Source organism: Lithobates pipiens, unplaced genomic scaffold, assembly GCF_037356315.1.
Source record: "Lithobates pipiens isolate NorthernLeopardFrog02 unplaced genomic scaffold, aLitPip1_a1.2 Scaffold_8, whole genome shotgun sequence".
Taxonomy (NCBI): domain Eukaryota; kingdom Metazoa; phylum Chordata; class Amphibia; order Anura; family Ranidae; genus Lithobates; species Lithobates pipiens.
In genome coordinates, this window is record NW_027507903.1 from 550,825,990 (window position 1) to 550,845,008 (window position 19,019).

The 19,019-nt window shown below is 41.9% G+C and overlaps 1 protein-coding gene across 1 annotated transcript in view; it reads right to left on the reverse strand.

Moving 5' to 3' along the window:
- Window positions 1-425: 425 nt before the first annotated feature.
- The window catches only part of PEBP4 (phosphatidylethanolamine binding protein 4), a 135,482-nt gene continuing 116,888 nt past the window's right edge, over window positions 426-19,019 (reverse strand). Inside the window, exons 5-7 of the mRNA XM_077469863.1 lie at window positions 12,435-12,483; window positions 7,843-7,956; window positions 426-2,176 (exon numbers count right to left, since the gene is read on the reverse strand). Of these exons, the coding sequence (XP_077325989.1) occupies window positions 2,070-2,176; window positions 7,843-7,956; window positions 12,435-12,483 (270 nt within the window). The 3' untranslated portion in view covers window positions 426-2,069. The remainder of the gene's footprint in view (window positions 2,177-7,842; window positions 7,957-12,434; window positions 12,484-19,019) is intronic.

Consider the following 19,019-nt stretch of genomic DNA (forward strand, 5'->3'; position numbering starts at 1 on the left):
CAAAAGACTTGCAGCTGTAATTGCAGTGAAAGGTGATTCTACAAAGTATTGACTCAGGGGGACTGAATACAAATACACACCACATATTTGTAAAAAATGTTAAAAAACATTATTTTCCTTCCACTTCACAATTAAATTGGTCTATCGCATAAAATCCGAATAAAATACATTTACATTTTTGGATGTAACATGACAAAATGTGGAAAATTTCAAGGGGTGTGAATACTTTTTCAAGGCACTGTACATTTACAGGAGAGCTTGTTCTTTTGATGTATTGGCCAGGTCACCAGATGAAAATAGAGGACAGAAGGCCTATAGAAAATGAAGGCAACCATCACATCCAAGAGTTGGTAAGCTGCAATATAATGCGTGCTTTTAGGTTTAATAATTCTTATGTGTAATGTAAAAATAATCCAGCAAACACATTGTCATGATGAGACAAAAATATTTATTTGAATCCAAATATACCTACATAGGCATACTATAATGAATGCAGACACCCATACTTTAGTACGATTCACAGGCTTGGTAGTAAAGTAATAAAGGTTAGTTAGAAGAAATGTACACAGCACTGTAGACATTCTAGATTATACTGGGGTGGAGCAATATTATTATACAGCACTTCACATGGGATTTCACAATCATTTGTGAATATATTAATTATATATATATATTGTAAACAACAACCTTTTTTGGGGTTTAAATTCTTGCCAACAGCAGAACGCATATGTAGCAGTAAGAAAAGTGGACTTTAACATCCAGGCACCGCACATATGCATCCACAACAGCTTGGGGTCATGTGCGGCATGCTCACTGAATGCTCCCAGCTTACTGCTGAGCTGTCAGTAGTCACCGTTCTTGATCAGGAGCCAGTGGGACCAGCCCCCAAGCATGTGACCACTATGAGAGACAATCACAGTGGGCACATGATACTAATTCTGTGCTACATCCCTGGCATTAAGGCTTGATTCACACTAATGCGTTTTTTGATGCATTTTGCAGAAATGCAGGGAAATTTTTTAACATGGATTCCTATGGAACATGTTCACATCAATGCATTTTTTGTGCCTCTGCATTTTTGGAAAGGATCGGGGACTTTTTTTCATGCAAAATGCTGCATTTTGCATGTAATAGAAGTCAATGGACCTGCATCAAAAACGCAAGTACCGCGTTTTTACTGTGATTTGCGTTTTTTTCCAGTTTTTTCACAGTATATAGCTGGTTGCTAAGCAACCACAGTGTAAAAAAAAAAAAAAAAAACGCAAAACGTGGCAAAATGGCGGTAAAAACACGTGTCCAAAAACGTGACAAGCACAGCAAAAATGCTCAGAAGCAACATGCAAAGATGTGAATCGAGCCTTAAGTAGAATTACAGCCTAACACTAACTAGTCTTAAAAATATCCCCCTCACCCTCTTGCTACTTATTTTTGCTAATCTGTGTAAAAAAAAAAAAAAATCTGTATACTCACTATCTTTAGTCTACTCTGGTCCAGTCACCTGATCCCTTGTGTTAGTGAGCAGCAGCTGCAGGGGAGAGGAGGGAGTGCTTGACAATGGCTGTGAATTCTGGGAGCTGCAAAAAATCACTCATAGGCTCCCATGTCCCAGCATTCATCAGCACTCTCTCCTCTCCCCTGCAGTTGCCACTGACACAGGGGAGCCGGTGATGTGTCAAATAGTGTCCCCCATCGGATATTGTCCGCCCTGTAAGGCGCTTGCGCAGTACAGAGGACAAGGAGATGCCAAAGGTCTCCGAAGATGAATGGCGCCTGCACAGTGAGTCCAGGTTCAAGCCCCACTGTCCAAGTGGACATAGAGTCAGAATAAAAAATGTAAGTATACAGATCTTATTTACACAGGTTAGGCAGGGGAAGGGGAGGGAACATTTTTAGGACTAGTTAGTGTTAGGCTGGAATTCTACTTTAAAGCCCACTTAAAGGGCCACCAGAAGGCAGTGTTAAGGGGTTAAAGTAGAACTATAGGCATCTCCTATCTAGTGTATCCAGCATGGAATAATCAGATGTCAGTAAGAAGATAAGGGCTCAGAATCCATACTGCGGGCCAAGTCTTAGATTTCCTGTGCTTCATCCTCTGGATTCTGGGCCATAAACTGGGTAGTGACCACTGGGCCAACTAACTGGTAGCGTTTAGCAAATGCATCAGGATCCCAGTTACCTGCAATAAAAAAAAATAAAAAAAAATGGATGCATGTATTAAATTACTTTTTTTTTATGTTTTATTGTATTTGTAATTTTTACATGAAAATAAAAAACAGCATCTTAAAATAAAATAAAAATAAATGTATTGAATTATCCAAATAAATACATATGTACAAAGTCATCACTGTCCTTTTTCTGTACAAATTTCAGTCTTGTACTAGTAGCCGTGTGGGTGAGAGTACTGACACACAGGAGAATTTAGATACAAAGTGTAAAAAAAGCACAACAAATAAATTAGGTCACCTGTAGCTAATCTAACGCAAATTAAGCATACCATGAAGAAATTCATAATCATTATCTACAGTGAAAAATGCAAGATGCTTCTCCTGTCTTTAACCACTTCAGCCTCGGAAGATTTGGCTGCTGAATGACCGGGCCATATCTTGCGATACTGCACTGCGTTGCTTTAATTGACAATTGCACGGTCGTGCGTCGATGTACCCAAACAAAATTTATGTCCTTTTTTCCCCCACAGAGCTTTCTTTTGGTGCCATTTAATCGCCTTTGTGGTTTTTTATTTTTTACGCGATATACAAAAAAAAAAAAAAAGCGACAATTTTTTTTTTTTTTTTAAAACCCACAATAATTTTGTACTTTTTCCTATAATAAATAAGCCCCATTTTATTTATTTTTTTAAAAAGATATTTTTTTCTCAGTTTAGGCCGGTATGTATTCTTCACATATTTTTGGTAAAAAAATAAATAAATAATAAATCCCAATAAGCGTATATTTATTGGTTTGCGCAAAAGTTATAGCATCTACAAAATAGGGGATAGATTTATAGCACTTTTATTTATTCTATTTTTTTTTTTTTTACTAGTAATGGCGGCGATTTGCAGTTTTTATCATGATTGCAACATTATGGCGGACAATTTTGACACAATTTTGGGAACATTGGCATTTATACAGTGATCAGTGCTATAAAAATGCACTGATTACTGTAAAAATGTCACTGGCAGGGAAGGGGTTAACACTAGGGGGCGATCAAGGGGTTAAGCGTGTTCCCTGGGAGGTGATTCTAACTGAAGGGAGAGTGGACTAACTAGAGAAAGTGACAGATTGTGGTTCCTAGCTAATAGGAACGCACGATCTGTCACTCCTCTCAGTACAGAACAGGGATTTGTGTGTTTACACACACACACACACACACACACACATACACACACACTTCTGTGGTCTGTCACTCATGCTCGTGATCGCTCATGGCTGGTGGTGGCCATCGCGACCATCGGCCACGAGCATCGACACCCTTGCCTGCTATCCCAATGCGTATAACTACGATGGTTCGCGAGACTGTGCCGACCTGCCGCAGTATGACGGCGGCTGGTCGGCAAGCGGTTAAAGCGGACCTTCAATCACTTTCCCACCTTTCATCTATGATAAGGCTTACCTATAGGTACTGTAAATATCTCCTAAAAGTGCACCGGAGATATTTCCTGTACATGCAGCTGGTGACATCACCGGAGCATGCGCTCTGAAGGAACGACCAAATGGGCCATCCCTTCAGAGTCCTGTGCCGTAAACCAAGGCATGCATGCGCGGGAGTGACATCATCATGGCTCTGGCCACTCAAACAGCCGGAGTCCACAAACCCAGAAGGAAGACCAGGTGGAGATGGAAGTGTGCTGCTGTAGGGATTTGTTTTAAGGGAAGTTTTACATAGTGTGCTAGTATGCAATGCTACTAGCACATTATGGCTTTACCTTGCAGGTTTAAAAAAAAAACAAAAAACAAAACAGCGGTTTACAAGAGCTTTACCAAAGATTTAGCAGCCGAGAACGCTTCTGCCTTCACTGTATTTTTAAGCATCATCCTGTGCTAATCCGGGGGAGTCCATGTAATTGGAGCTACTACTTTGGTGACTTCTGGTGGTAGCTGAGGAAAGTGGCACAGAAAGGACAGGAAGGTAAGTATGCTTATAAAGGGTGTGAATTAGTGTGAACCCGCTGCTTTGCCCTACCCTCCATAGGGGTCTATCACCAGTTCAATGTACATAGCTGTGTCCACAGCTTTGTTTCTCAAGTTGAGCAAGGGGGGGAGATTCTCTGCATTAGAGTGGCCAAGCCTGGAAAGGATCATTATGGGTACACATTCAGTACTCCATAGTGATCTGATAGGTGCATTAGAGTGCAGGACAGGGGGAAAGTGGAGGAACCAACATGTTTGGGGGAAAAGGAATCACAGCTTGGAGCAAAAAGGCAGCTGTGGACTCTGGTGGTAACGTTCTGTTTCAACCTAATACTCTCGCAAGCAATTTGGCCAGCCCTCTGCACCCTTAGCTCCTATTCATACCACTTAATATGTGATGCATTAAGGCATTCATTTGAGTGGGCTGACCAAAGCATCAAAAAATGGTTCATATACCATTTCTGGCAGTGCAATGCACGTCCATCGGTGAAGTGTATTGGGGTGCCATTTAGAATGAATGGCACTGCATTGCACCAATGCATGTAACCTGTATTGTGTTAACACACTTGTGATTACAACACAATAGTGTGAGTATGTAAGGCACTGGTGTCAGAGAAATGCTTATATTATCACTGAAACCCAGTAAATCTTTTCTGTCATGCTCTTCTTTTAAAACAGTGGAACTTTTTTTTCCATTCCCCCACTTGTATACATTTTTGGAGTGTGTGCGTGTATTCCCCACAAGGTAACAATTGGCAAAGTTTGCAAATTATTCACAAGGTACAAGGGATAGTTCAATACATTTCATTGAGAATTTCCAGCAACCTTTGAGACATTAAAGAACTGCATGGTCTTCTTTGCAACCAAAGTTCTCATTCACCACTCTGCTCCTGCTCTGCTATCTTGAAATGATATCCCACACATAAATAAACATGCCAAAAAGTCTCTGCTAGGTCTAAGAGACCTGATAGAGACCCAACAGCATTTCTGTGCATACGCAGACACATCACATGGGAATCAGGTCCTCTGGACTGGCAGAGACCTTGCAGCATTCTATACACATGCACAGGTCTCTCTATAGGACCTGGCAGAGTGCCACATGGGTGAGATCTCATGATGAAATACTGCCTCTTGGCATCTCAGACGACAGCAGGTGGATCTACATCATCCGCGCCCAGATGAGGATTCAGAAAGTGGGGCTTTGCAATAAGAAAAAAGTATTTGTTTTCTTAAAAATCCAATTGTGTAAGAGGAAGGAGGAAGGCAGTAGATTCGAGAAAGTGGATGAAGGTCCAACATGCTACTGGATTACTACAAAAAAAAGAAAAACAAAAAAAAAAAGAAAAGAAATGTCTCATTACTTAAAAAAAAAAAAAAAAATCATATAGATGGACTGATAGGAGGAGGCGATCTTGGAAATTTCACAAATATGAAACAGATGCTGCAGCAGATGTAAACCAAAAACTGGGGGAGACAAACTGCAGCTTTAATCCAAATTGTCACAGATCTACATAGCCTGGTGAAATACACAAATCACATATTGCTTGCCTGTTATACTGTATGTGCCCTAAATCTGCTTTTTTCACCTGCATTTTGCAGTCTAATATTATAGATAGCAATAACCTTCAGTACACATTAAAAATGCCTTTGGCTGAGCTCGCATGAGCATATAAGGGGGTGTCAAACAGCAGCCCTCAAGCTGTTGCAGAACTATGAGTCCCACCATGCTTGTAACTTTCAGCCTTGTAATGCCTCATAGGATTTGTAGTTTGGCAACAGCTGGGGGGCTGAAGATGTCCTCCGATGGCTCTGAGACCAAAAACTGAACGACCATATGACCGCTGATTGCTCAGTTCTCAGTCTTCACTAAGCAGAGATTTCTAACTTAGGTCAACAGCTCTCTGCTCCTCCAGCGCTCACTGGAGCGCCAAGCTGTGGAGGGGGGGGGGGCGGAATGGATGGCTCAGGCTCTCAGCAGTGTGAGCCAGCTGCCGTCAGGCACCAGGGTGGATCCTGACCTTAAAGTCGGGATCCTTGCAAAAGCCTGGACTGGCTCTGTGATATCAGCCGACTGAGGGTTTTAGTTGAATCTGGGTCAGTCACAGGAGTTGGGCTTTAAGTCAGTGCTATACTTTCTCTGGAGATCTTTCCAACTGAAAAAGCAAATGAATACAGATATGTATGTAACAGCCTCAGAAAGAGCCACTTTGTGCTAGTCTTGGTTCCATGCCTCTTCATAATAAAGTCATTTAATTATGCTATAGAAATATAGTACACATTGGTAGAAAACTAAGGTGGTGAATGGGTATACCGTGAGATGTCCCTGGTCTTTCCTAGCAGCATGGGTTAATAATCTAGCACCCAGAAAGAGGGGTGAGGTGGCTGTGCGGACCTTACACTTTCTGCCATTTCTGCAATTTTCAGAACGTTCAATTAATATCATGAAAAGGACACAAGAGATTAATGGGGCTGCACATGAGTAGGTGGGAGCCATTAAGGCTGCAATTCTGTCCCTATGAAACCCTCCAACAATCCCCCAAATAATTGTTCTATCACCTCTTCATCATGAAATCATTCCAATACAAGTTACCCGGCTATATCAATAATGAAAGATTTCCGCTTTGTTTTTTATTTTGTACACACACAGAAATATAGAAAAGTACTGGAAATTAACACATTTCCCATATCCTGTATCCTAGATCTATTAGAGGAACTCAGCATCTTGAAGATTGTACCATCTTGAGGAGATGGGCTTTGTCCCTATAATATATAAAACTATTACAGATCTGATGCCCTTGATACATCACACAAAAAGAATAAATTCTAGATATTCAGTAACGTTCCTCAGGCCTGGACTAATATTCTGGCACCTTTGAATGTGGTCAGAAAATCTGCTGTGCGATCCCAAACTCTCCTAAATATTATCCCGTCAATGTCACAGTCAAAGCTTTTGAAATATTATAGAGCTAGAGTACAGCCTATAAAAATTAGGTCCAAAATACATAAAAAGAACTTCAATCACCAGAATAATCAAATATAAAATCTACCTACCTTTCATGGCATTTGGTCTGTTACATATGTTTAACGCTTCCTTACCTGGCTTTTAACATCTCTTCTTTCTAACAGTCCCTTACCTGTTATAGGGTAATTGAACAGGTATACCTAATAAAGTGGCCGGTAATGCTGCATACACACGAACGTTTTTTTTCCGTCAGAATACATTGACGGTTTTTCTGATGGAGCTCTGCTGAAACGGACTTGCCTACACATGATCACACCAAAGTCCGACCGTTTAGAACGCGGTGACGTACAACGGGACTAAAAAAAGGAAGTTCAATAGCCAGTAGCCAATGGCTGCCCTTGTGTCGTTTGCGGTCCGCAGCATACAGACGATTGGTTTTCCCCAATAGAAATTGATTCCGTCTGAAAGATTTAAAACGTGTTCTATTTCTAGGTCCGTCAGAATTTTCGGAAAAAAAAAAGAAAAAAAGTCAGCTGAAGCCCACACACGATATCCGATGAAAGGATTCTGTCTGACTTTTTCTGCTGGAAAGTCCGACCGTGTGTACACGGCATGAGTGTATGGTATGCTTACCAGTAGATTGGTTTAACACTACTTCCCAGTGTGTGATAATAATCATCTTGTGTGTGCCATCTAAAAATGTCCTACACTTGTTGGTGTTGTACACCCCTATGTCTTCTGATATTACATACCCAAAGATTTCTCCTCGGGAAGCAGATCAAGTATGGTGCTTGGATTCTGCATGTAGACCAAGACTTGGTATCTGTGATAACCCGTGCCTTTGGGAGGAGTTGGAGGCCTGTACTCTGGTGAGGAAAAGACGTATAAAAAGTCAGAATTTCAATATAAAGTAAAAAGCTAGTAAAATATCCTACATTTCATAACATCCTAGACATGTTATCAGATAGGCACGACTTAGGACCCCATTTATAAAGCAGCAGTATGGGCATATCGGTGCTTAAAGAAACAACACTGGAAAACATAGAAAGTACACCAATGTGCATTACAAATACAAAAGTAAGCAGAGCGCCATTCATTCTAATGAGCGGAACGGCGAAAGGAGTGACCTATCAAAGTCATGTGACCGCCTCTCCTTCACTCACATAGTTCTCTTTGTATCGCTAATAATTTTATTAACAGGCATTGGGCTTGTGTCCATGGCATCAGTTTGAGATGCTTCTTAGAACTTTCATTTGACCCGCTTCAAGCAGGTTTTGCATTCCCATCGATGCCTTAAAGTGAAGAAAAGTCCATTGACACAAGCTCTTACACAAGTAGTGATATCTGCCCGTTAATATAAATAGTATTTGTCTTTGTGGATGAAGATGAAGGGCCAAATGGTGGTCCAAAGCAATGGTTGTCAACCTATGAGCTAAAGGGGGTCTCAAATGTGGCCCCTGACATCACCAAAGGGCCACACATAAAGTTCAATATACAATGGGTATGGAAAATAATCACACCCTTTAAAATGATCACCTTTTGTTGCTTTGCAGCTTGAAATGAAGACACAGTTTTTGTTTTATCTAGCCTGATTTACTCAGTGCCACTTCTAACATTCAAGTGAAAGATACAACACAACATGTCAGAAAAAAATACAAATTCAAAACAGAATTGCTGAGTTGGAAAAAGGAACACCCTCTTGTGTCAGTATTTTGTTGGACCACCTTTTGCTTTAATTATAGCCTTTAGTCTGTTGGGATATGTCTCAACTAACTTTACACATCTAGACTTTGCAATATTTGCCCACTCTTCTTTACAGAACTGCTCAAGTTCAGTTAAATGTGATGGTGACCGTTTGTGGACTACAGTCTTCAAGTCATTACACAGATTTTCAATGGGGTTTAAGTCTGGGTTCTGACTAGGCCATGCAAGCACACTCTCCTTCAATCACTGTGTGCTCATTTTTGCCGTGTACAGACATACCAAGTCTCCCGCATTTCTGTGGCATAAGCGCCTCCCGATCTCCCGGGAATGATCGGTGCGGTGGGAAACAGCTGTGAACACCGATCTCCTTTGTATAGTTTTTTAGCTGACAGCTCCTTCTCTCCCTGCCGCAGCCGTCAGCTAAAAAGCTATACAGGAAGATCGGTATTCACAGCTGTCCCTCCCGCCACACCGATCATTCCTAGCCGTTTCCCTTGTGCTCCTCCCCTGGTCCCCTCCGTGTCCTTTTGGTAAATGATGGTATGTGGCTTTTCTTGAGGGGCTTTTTTTCTTGTAACCCTTCCATGCAAGCCACATTTGTAGAGAATTTGTGACTTGTAACATGCACACAATGACCACTCTTTGTCATAAATTCCTGCAACTGCTTCAGAGTTGCTGTAGACCTCTTGGTAGACTCTCTGACCAGTTTCCTCCTGGCTCTTTCATCCAGTTTGGAGCAAAGTCCTGATCCAGGAAGGGTCTGTGTTGCACTAAATACCTACCACTTCTTAATAACAGACTTCGCTGTGCTTCTAGGCATTGATAAAGCCTTTAAAATTTGTTGGTATCCATTTCCTGACTTGTGCCTGTCCACAGCTTTATCCCGGAGATCTTTTGACAGTGCACTGCCAGGGACTGAAATATTTCAGGAAAGCTCTTTTCATGCTGAGCTAATCAAAATGATCACAGTTGAAAGTCAAATGGCTTTGTGCCATTGAGAAGGTGATTAGCTACACCTGATTGAGTTTAGAAGTCATTTTTAGGAGGGGTGATCCTCTTTTCAACGCAGTGATTCTCTTTTTGAATTTTGAATTTTTTTTCCTGACATGTTGGTGTTATATCTTTCACTTAGATGTTATACGTTGCACTGAGTAAATACAGCTGGATAAAACAAAAACTGTGTCTGTCTTTATTTCAGGCTGCAAAGCAACAACATATGATGATTTTAAAGGGGGGGGGGATTCATTTCTATACCCACTGTAGAAGACTATCAAAAACTGCAGACCTAATATAGGAAATGAGGTTTAGAGAGTGTGGACATGCTACATTTTTGGCTGGGGATATGCTACAGAAGACAATACGAAGCTGGGAACATGTTACATGAGGCTATTAGAGATCAGTGCTATTACCCCTAATCAGTGTTTCCAACTACAGATTGCTGAGATCTGAGGGCAACATATACACCAAAGGACTGCATACAGCCCTTGGGCTGCAGGTTGGGCACCAGGGGTATAACGTATGCACTGGACAATGTAATAAAATCAGTGAAATGATTCAATTTGTCCTGCAGTGATCTGTTTTGTACTTGGAGAACAATTCTGGTTTGTAACCACTCCACTCTCAGACAAGTGTAGTGCTGCATACAGTGGTACTAAGATTTAGGGTAGTATGCACCCTAGGACAAATGGGCAGAACCAAGTCTGCATTATAGGTATTCGTCCCTGGGTGCATACCGCCCTAAATCTTAGTACCATTTGTTGCACCATCCAGGCACAGACACTCTGGTCCTGCTACAAGAGATTGGGAACATTCCTGCAGAAGATAGTCAGAGACGGCAAACCTGCTATAGGACTTGTTGGGGACTAGGGACTTGCTTCAGGAGACTAGTCATATTACATGAGACTGCTGTAGTCGCTACCAATGTAGTCCCCTTGAAAATGATTGATGCCACATTTAATATTACTCTTAGCACGATCCTTCATAAAAGATCATAAAAAGAGGAATAAGACATGACAGCACAGGAAAAGTAAAGGTAGTGTGAAAGAAAGGAATTACAACTCTAACTATTAAAAGCTAATCTAAAAAGAATCCTTGTACTGGCTTGAGTAAGCACCAAAACACAGAATACGGTCTACAGGGGCCCTAAGGGATACGCAACAAGTGCAAAAGGGCCACAATTGGACACTAGAAGTTTAGAGGATAATGACAGAATGGCTTTGTGCATTTATGAACACTTTCAGAAATTTTCCAATATGTCCTGCTGAAAAGGGGAGTAAAACGCTTTCATGCTCATAGTATAGGATAGCAACGTAAAAGGAAATTCATTTGGCTGTTTTAAAGTGATTGTAAACCGATGGAAGTTTTTCTTTTTTGCTTATAATGTGCAAGCATGCATCACATACTAGCACATTATGTGAAACTTACCTGAAAACTAAGCATTCCCCCGATGCTGGAGGCAGCTTTCATCTTCACCCGTCTTGCTTCTGGGTTTGCAGACTCCGGCTCTGTGACTGTCCGAAGCCGCAATGACATCACTCCCACACGCATGTGCATGGGAGCCACCGTTCATGGCACAGGGCTCTGAAGCACCGGCACGGGCAGCCCTTCCTCCAGAGCGCATGTGCCAGTGATGTCACTGGCTGCATGTACACTAAATATCTCCTAAATGGTACACGTTTAGGAGATATTTACACTACCTAGAAGTAAGCCTTACTATAGGCTTATTATAGGCTTACCTCTAGGTAAAATTTAGTGTTCTAAGTTTACTTCCAATTTAAGGTGAACTGAGAACTTTTACTTCAGACACCTGTATTGTCCTGTATTTGTGTTTTCTGTATTGCACAAATCAGTTCTATGTGTCTAGTGTCTCCTTAGATGGCTCGCAAGTCAAAGTATGTTATTAATATTATTTAAGGTACTTATATAGCGCTGTCAATTTACGCAATTTTACATATACATTGTACATTCACATCGGTCCCTACCCTCAAAGAGCTTACAATCTAAGGTCCCTAACTCATATTCATATACTAGGGCCAATTTAGACAGAAGCCAATTAACCTACCAGTATGTCTTTGGAGTGTGGGAGGAAACCGGAGCACCCGGAGGGAAGCCCAGTCAGGCACAGGGAGAACATGTAAACTTCAGGCAGGTAGTGTCATGGTTGGGATTCAAATCTGTATTCTGTAGGTGCCGGTCCTACAGAATACAGGTCTGCAGAATCGCTGCTGGAAGAGGGAACAGGGTGAACTGAGCCGCTTAGTTACTCCTGGAGGAGAGAGCAGAGCTTCTGATAGGAGGGGCAGCAGAATGAGCTGAGCTGCTGAGTCACTGTGGAGAGGGTGAGCGGAGATGCTGAGTCACTGTGGAGAGGGTGAGCTGAGATGCCGAGTTACTGCTGGAAGGGGGGAGCAGAGTGAGCCAAGTCACTGTTGGTGGAGAGGGATGGGGAGGGTGAGCAGAGTCAGCTTAGAAAAGAACTTTAGTCCTTTTGCTATGAACTTGAGGATACATTGCTCCACAGTGCTAGCAGCTACAGAGTACATTAGGGGCCTCAATTAAAGCTAATTTACTGCTTGTTAATATGCCAATATTTGAATGTCCGTAGCCTAGTCACAGGTTAATTTTGAACACCCAATCTTACCTGATAAAATTCTTCCTGAGAGACTTTTCCCAGTCTGAAGATCCTCACCCTACATTAAAATATAATGTATTTTCATTAGGCAAATAATACGAGGGAGACTTCAAAACATGCTTTTATGTCAAGTAGAATGTAGTATAAAAACCTTCACTAGATGTAGCAGGTAATTCTAAGAATGGTGTTTTCATAATATAATACTTAAAGTGGTTGTAAAGCCACTGTATCATAAACCTACAATCCCCTCTGTTAGATATCATGTGTCCCAGTGTCTACCTTATTTCACAGCGTCTCCCGGCGCTCATGTGACTGCACGGCTCTCTCCTCTCCCAGGCCGAGAACTACAGCGGGAGGGACTGAGAACTCCCATAGACATCATCTGGGAGGAGGGGAGGAGAGAGACGAGCGGTCACGTGAGCGTCAGGAGATGCTGTGACACTGGGACACATGATGTTAGCTAACAGAGAGGATGGTAGGTTTATGATACAGGTATTATTATAGAATAGAACCAAGAAGGGAAGGAGCGGGGAGCAGAGCGGGGATCAGAGCGGCACAGACTAGCTGACAGGCAGGGAGGGGAGGGGGCAGAGAGAGGACAGAGGAGAGCTGCGGATGACGGAGGCATGTAAACTGACTACTGTGTCTAGGCTCAGCAGCCATGATAAACGGTGGTCAGTTTACAGAGGGGGAGGGCAAAACCAGGCAGGATCAGCTAGGTATTTGAGGCAATACAAGGGGCCAAATGACACAGCACAAGCACTGTGCTGTTATACATGATTTAAGGGAACAGGATACTTTTTTTTTTTTGGTTGCAAACACTAAAACCAATTATTCTCTTTCTGCACTCCTCACAAATCCTATGCAAATACCTGCAACTAAGTAGCTAAACTTTCATAATCCAGTTGCATCCCATAGCTGGTTAAAGTGGACCTTCGGCCCCTCTCTTAGGTGGCCCCCCCCTCCTCTGGTGCTGCCATTACAGCGCCTGCACATATGTACCGAAGGGCTCTGCTCAGACTCCGGGTCCTGGCAGAGCCCCCTGGCACATCTGTGCACACACAGGAGATGTCCTGTGCACCAGCAGTTCAATCAGATTGGGGTCTTTTATGCCTTCACTTTAAATATGAGTAAAGCATATCCCTCTATAGTGTGTACCAGTGGCAGTTGGTGCTCAAAATTATTTGGGGGGCACAAAATTACTGTAGACACCGCAAAAAACATCATTAATAAACTGCGTGACAGTACCTTACCAATTGACATCATCCCCACAAAACTACTGAAAGAATGCTCCGAAATCGTGGCTCCAACCATAACCCACCTCATAAATCGATCATTCCATGAAGGGATTGTTCCCAGCATCCTCAAACAAGGCATCGTCAAACCTCTACTCAAGAAACCAAACCTGGACCCTCAGGATCCAAACAACCGTAGGCCAATTATAAGCCTCAACACCATTTCTAAGATCATGGAGAAAGCTGTAGTACATCAGCTACAACTTCACCTGGATACTCACAAACTCCTGGACCCGCTGCAATCAGGTCATGGAACAGAAACAGCTCTCCTCAAGATTTGGGATGACGCCCTCGAAGCAGCAGATGACGGAGAGCCGTGTCTCCTCGTACTGTTAGACCTAAGCGCAGCGTTTGATACAGTAGATCACAATACTCTACTCGTCCGCCTCACAGAAGTAGCCGGAGTCCAAGACATAGATCTCCAATGGTTCGCGTCCTTCCTAGGAAATCGGTCACAGACAGTGAAACTAAGAAAATTCCTCTCCGAAACTCGGGCAGTCACCTGCGGAGTCCCTCAAGGCTCTCCTTTGTCACCCGTTCTCTTCAACATTTACATTCGCCCACTCCTTTAAATCATCAGATGCTAAGATCTCTGCTTCCATTCTTACGCTGACGACACGCAACTTTATTTCCGGATCAATGGAAAAAAATATCACCAACAACTTGAAAACTGCCTCAAATCAATAGAGGACTGGATGACCACCAACTCCCTCCAGCTGAACGAATCAAAAACAGAGCTTCTTATCTTACACCCAAATCATAAGCCCGCAATCAAAACCTCCTGTTCTCCACCAACCGTCTTTGGGCAGACTATCTCCCCAAAGACCAAAGCCAAGAGTCTCGGGGTTATTTTAGACGCACAAATGTCAATGGATGCGCAAATAGGAGCAGTAGTCAGTGGATCTCACCATCTGCTGCGCATACTTCGCTCCCTCACTCATCCCTTTTATCCCAAAGAACGACAAAGCAGTGGTAGTTGGAACAATCATTAATTCACGACTGGACTACGCAAACTCGCTTTACATAGGATTACCACAATATCAACTTGCGCGATTACAACTGATCCAAAACACGGCGGCAAGGCTGATCACAGGAAAAAAACCCTGGGAATCCATCTCTCCTTCGCTGAGGAGCTTACATTGGCTAACCGTAAAAAATCGGATCACATTCAAGACCCTTTGCCTCACCCACAAATGCGTGCATAGAGAAACTCCGCAATACCTAATGGAGAAAATAAATCATTACACACCAAACCACAGTCTTCGATCAGCCAACAAAAACCTCCTCCTCGTGCCCAAAGCCCAGTATAAATCCAAGGGGGATCGGAGATTCGCTGTCCAAGGTCCTCGGCTATGGAATGCTCTACCAATCAACATCCGCCTGGAAGAAAATCACCTGGCTTTTAGGAAAAAACTCAAGACCTTCCTCTTTTAGCAGATGATCAAAGCTCGCCACAGCGCCTAGAGGCGATTCAGTTCGCATTGTGCGCTATACAAGTATTTCATTCATTAACAAACTGAAAAAAGCAGCAACTGCAGCTTCACTGTGCCCATTAAACACAGCCACTGTGCCCATCAAATGCAGCCACTGTGCCCATTAATTACCACCACTGTGCCATCAATCACCACCACTGTTCCCATCAAATGAAGCCAATGTGTCCCATCAAATGCCGCCACTGTGCCCCCCCCCCGCCCGCCATCAGGTGACGACGACGAGTGGTTTCCTCCATGTCTTCTCTTATCCTCTCCTATGATTGGATAGGTGTCCAATCACCGCACCTGTCATTTTAGCCAATCAGGTGATGGATAACAGGCCCGAGCACCTGATTGGTGGAGAGGCGGTTCAGTGTTAGGAAAGTGAATAATCATTTGCTTTCCTAACACAGCTGAGTGAACTGCGAGCACCAAGCATGGCGTGTGCCGTTTACCTTTTTTTGACACCTATTAGAGACTATGGCTCTAATCAGGTGCTTCAAAAAATACCCTTCCACTGTAATTCAGGCGCCCGGCTCCCGAAAAGGGGCAGGGTGCCTGAATAGGGGGTGGCAGCGGCATGCCATAGATAGATTCATGCAATGCATGAATCAATTGGTGATAGATGGGTGGCTGGAGACACACCACCACTGGTGTGTACTTGTCTCAATTAAGAAAACTAAAACAAAAAAGTGTGGCGCTTAGGTGGCAACAAACCACATGAACCAGTAAGGCACTAACTCAAGCAAAGAAAATTACATACACTTCAAAAAAAAGAAATTATGTGTAAATTCCGTTGTATATTAAGAGATCTTACTCCCAGGTGGAAGAGTGCATGAACCTCATGCACACAAAAGATTAAGGTAAATAAAATTAATTTAACATATACAGTCCATCAAGTGAACGTCTAACAGTCCTTGAAATGTGTAATATCAATCACAATTCCAAACTTGAGGTGACGTGAAAAAAGGTGAAATTCAACTTCTGATGTGTAGAATAATACCACCACCACCGTGATAAAGAAGGGGAGAGGAGGCTTACCAAATGACGTGGACTCAGAGGAAGGCTTACGCCTCTCGAGTCATATGGGCCTGTAGGTTAGCAAACCAGATAATCATACATCTAGTATGTAATCTCCCGCAAGTCTTCAGGTCATGAAATCATCCGTAGCGATCCTCCTATAGTGCTCATCCCACGAAAATAGGGGGCTCAGGTATCAAAGACCATGGAAGTAGAAAACTAGCATAGCGTGATACCGTTTTAACATCCAATTTATTAAAAAATAATAATAAAATTACACTCACATTTGGTTCAATCGTAATAACATAGTCAGAAAATAGCGATGTCTGTAAGGTGGACCCCCTTACAGACATCGCTATTTTCGGACTATGTTATTACGATTGAACCAAATGTGAGTGTAATTTTATTATTATTTTTTAATAAATTGGATGTTAAAACGGTATCACGCTATGCTAGTTTTCTACTTCCATGGTCTTTGATACCTGAGCCCCCTATTTTCGTGGGATGAGCACTATAGGAGGATCGCTACGGATGATTTCATGACCTGAAGACTTGCGGGAGATTACATACTAGATGTATGATTATCTGGTTTGCTAACCTACAGGCCCATATGACTCGAGAGGCGTAAGCCTTCCTCTGAGTCCACGTCATTTGGTAAGCCTCCTCTCCCCTTCTTTATCACGGTGGTGGTGGTATTATTCTACACATCAGAAGTTGAATTTCACCTTTTTTCACGTCACCTCAAGTTTGGAATTGTGATTGATATTACACATTTCAAGGACTGTTAGACGTTCACTTGATGGACTGTATATGTTAAATTAATTTTATTTACCTTAATCTTTTGTGTGCATGAGGTTCATGCACTCTTCCACCTGGGAGTAAGATCTCTTAATATACAACGGAATTTACACATAATTTCTTTTTTTTGAAGTGTATGTAATTTTCTTTGCTTGAATTAGTGCCTTACTGGTTCATGTGGTTTGTTGCCACCTAAGCGCCACACTTTTTTGTTTTAATTTTTGTATGTTACTGTGTAGTCTTCAGTAGTGTTGGCAGCTGGGTAGAACACATCTTTTCACAGCGCAGTATTTTTTTACACCTTTATTCAATTAAGAAAACTAAATGTCATGTCTGTCTGCTGCTTCATTCTGCTATCCGCATGAATCACTTCTGACAAGTTTTTCTGACACCAAGAGAAAAAAAAGTGACAGGAGGAGGGTTCCCTTCTCTCTGCTCCAATCAGCTACTCACAGAGCTCAGCAGAGGGTAATTTCAGCTCTGTATCCCCTGTTTTCTGAAATCTCAGACAAGCTTTATAAAATGTAGCACTTTGAACAGATGTAGAGAAGAGAAGACTGCATATAAACATGTACAACGTATGTAGGAGGATTTAATACATCTCTGCCAATCACTTCACTGGTATATGTAAGGGCTTACAATCACTTTAATTCTGAAGGATTTAGATCACCAGACATTTTCCTGATCATTTGTCTGTGTCAGCAGCATAAATCAACCCGATTAGTCTGGTGACTTTGACTTTTACTATAGAACACGCATACTACTAGTAACTAGACGAAGCAGGACACAATGGACGACAATATGAAATTATTGCCTGGTGTGTAATTCACTAGACATGTACACTGCTGTTTTTTATTTTATTCTTTTTCGTTTTTCGGGTCATTTGTTATGATCGCAATTTGTCAAAAAAATTGGAAATGAAAAAAAATGAAAAAATATTATATATATTTATATATATTTCGAAAACCCCCAAAAAATAATTAACTAACACCAACTTAACTATTACTAACTATTAAGGGTATGGTCACTTTTACAGAAAACTCTGTAAGGTAAACTTACTCAGTTCCCCCTCCTTGCCCCCCCCCCCCCATACCATTGACCTGCACCGCCGCAATCTCTGGTTCTAAGCCCTAGTATATGTGCACCAGGTGTCCGGGGCTTACAAATCCCCTAAGCTGAACGTTCAAAATATCCCTCGTCAGGGGGACGTTTTGGAGCATTCTAATTGGACAGTGCCATCACATGGGTGGAGCAAACCAATCAGCAGCCACGTAGCCAGAGCCAGTCCTTTTTTCAGCTATGGAAAAGACGCGTGGCTACAGAGAGGATTTCTAAGCCCTAGACTCTTGACGCATACTGGGGCTTAGAACTGGAGATTGCGGCAGTCCAGTGGGAAGGGGGGGGGGGGGGTTGTTAGATGAGGAGGGGGACCGGAGTAAAAAGTTCCTTACAGAGAGTTTTCTGTAAAGGTGAACTTACCCTTTAAATTATAGGTATTGGAATCTCCTTTCAAATGTGGCTGTTAGTGAATGCAACGAATACGAATTTATCCGAAGTTACAAATCATCCGAAGTAACGAATGCCACATCTAAACAAATGGAGCGGAACAAATTAATGATAAAACGTTTTTATTATTACTATTGTAATTTATTATAATTAATTAATTAGTTACATTCACTAACAGTCAAATTTGCAAAGGAAATTCCAATACCTTTCCGATTTTTTCGAATTGCCGTTTATTTTCCGAATTCACGCTTTTTTTTTTAATTTAAGTTTTTTTTTAAATTCCCAAATTTTTGTTTTTTTTTTCATATTTACCGGTACACATTTTTTCGAATTTGCAAATATTCGGAAAAGTTCTTTAAACAGTTTTCTTTAATTCGGACATTTACACATTAATGAATTTGTTGAAATTCGTTAAATACGAATTCAGAATGAAATGAATTGCGCACGTCTGTCTATAATTCACCTATCCCTTCAGCTGCATTTACTAAACATAGACATTACTA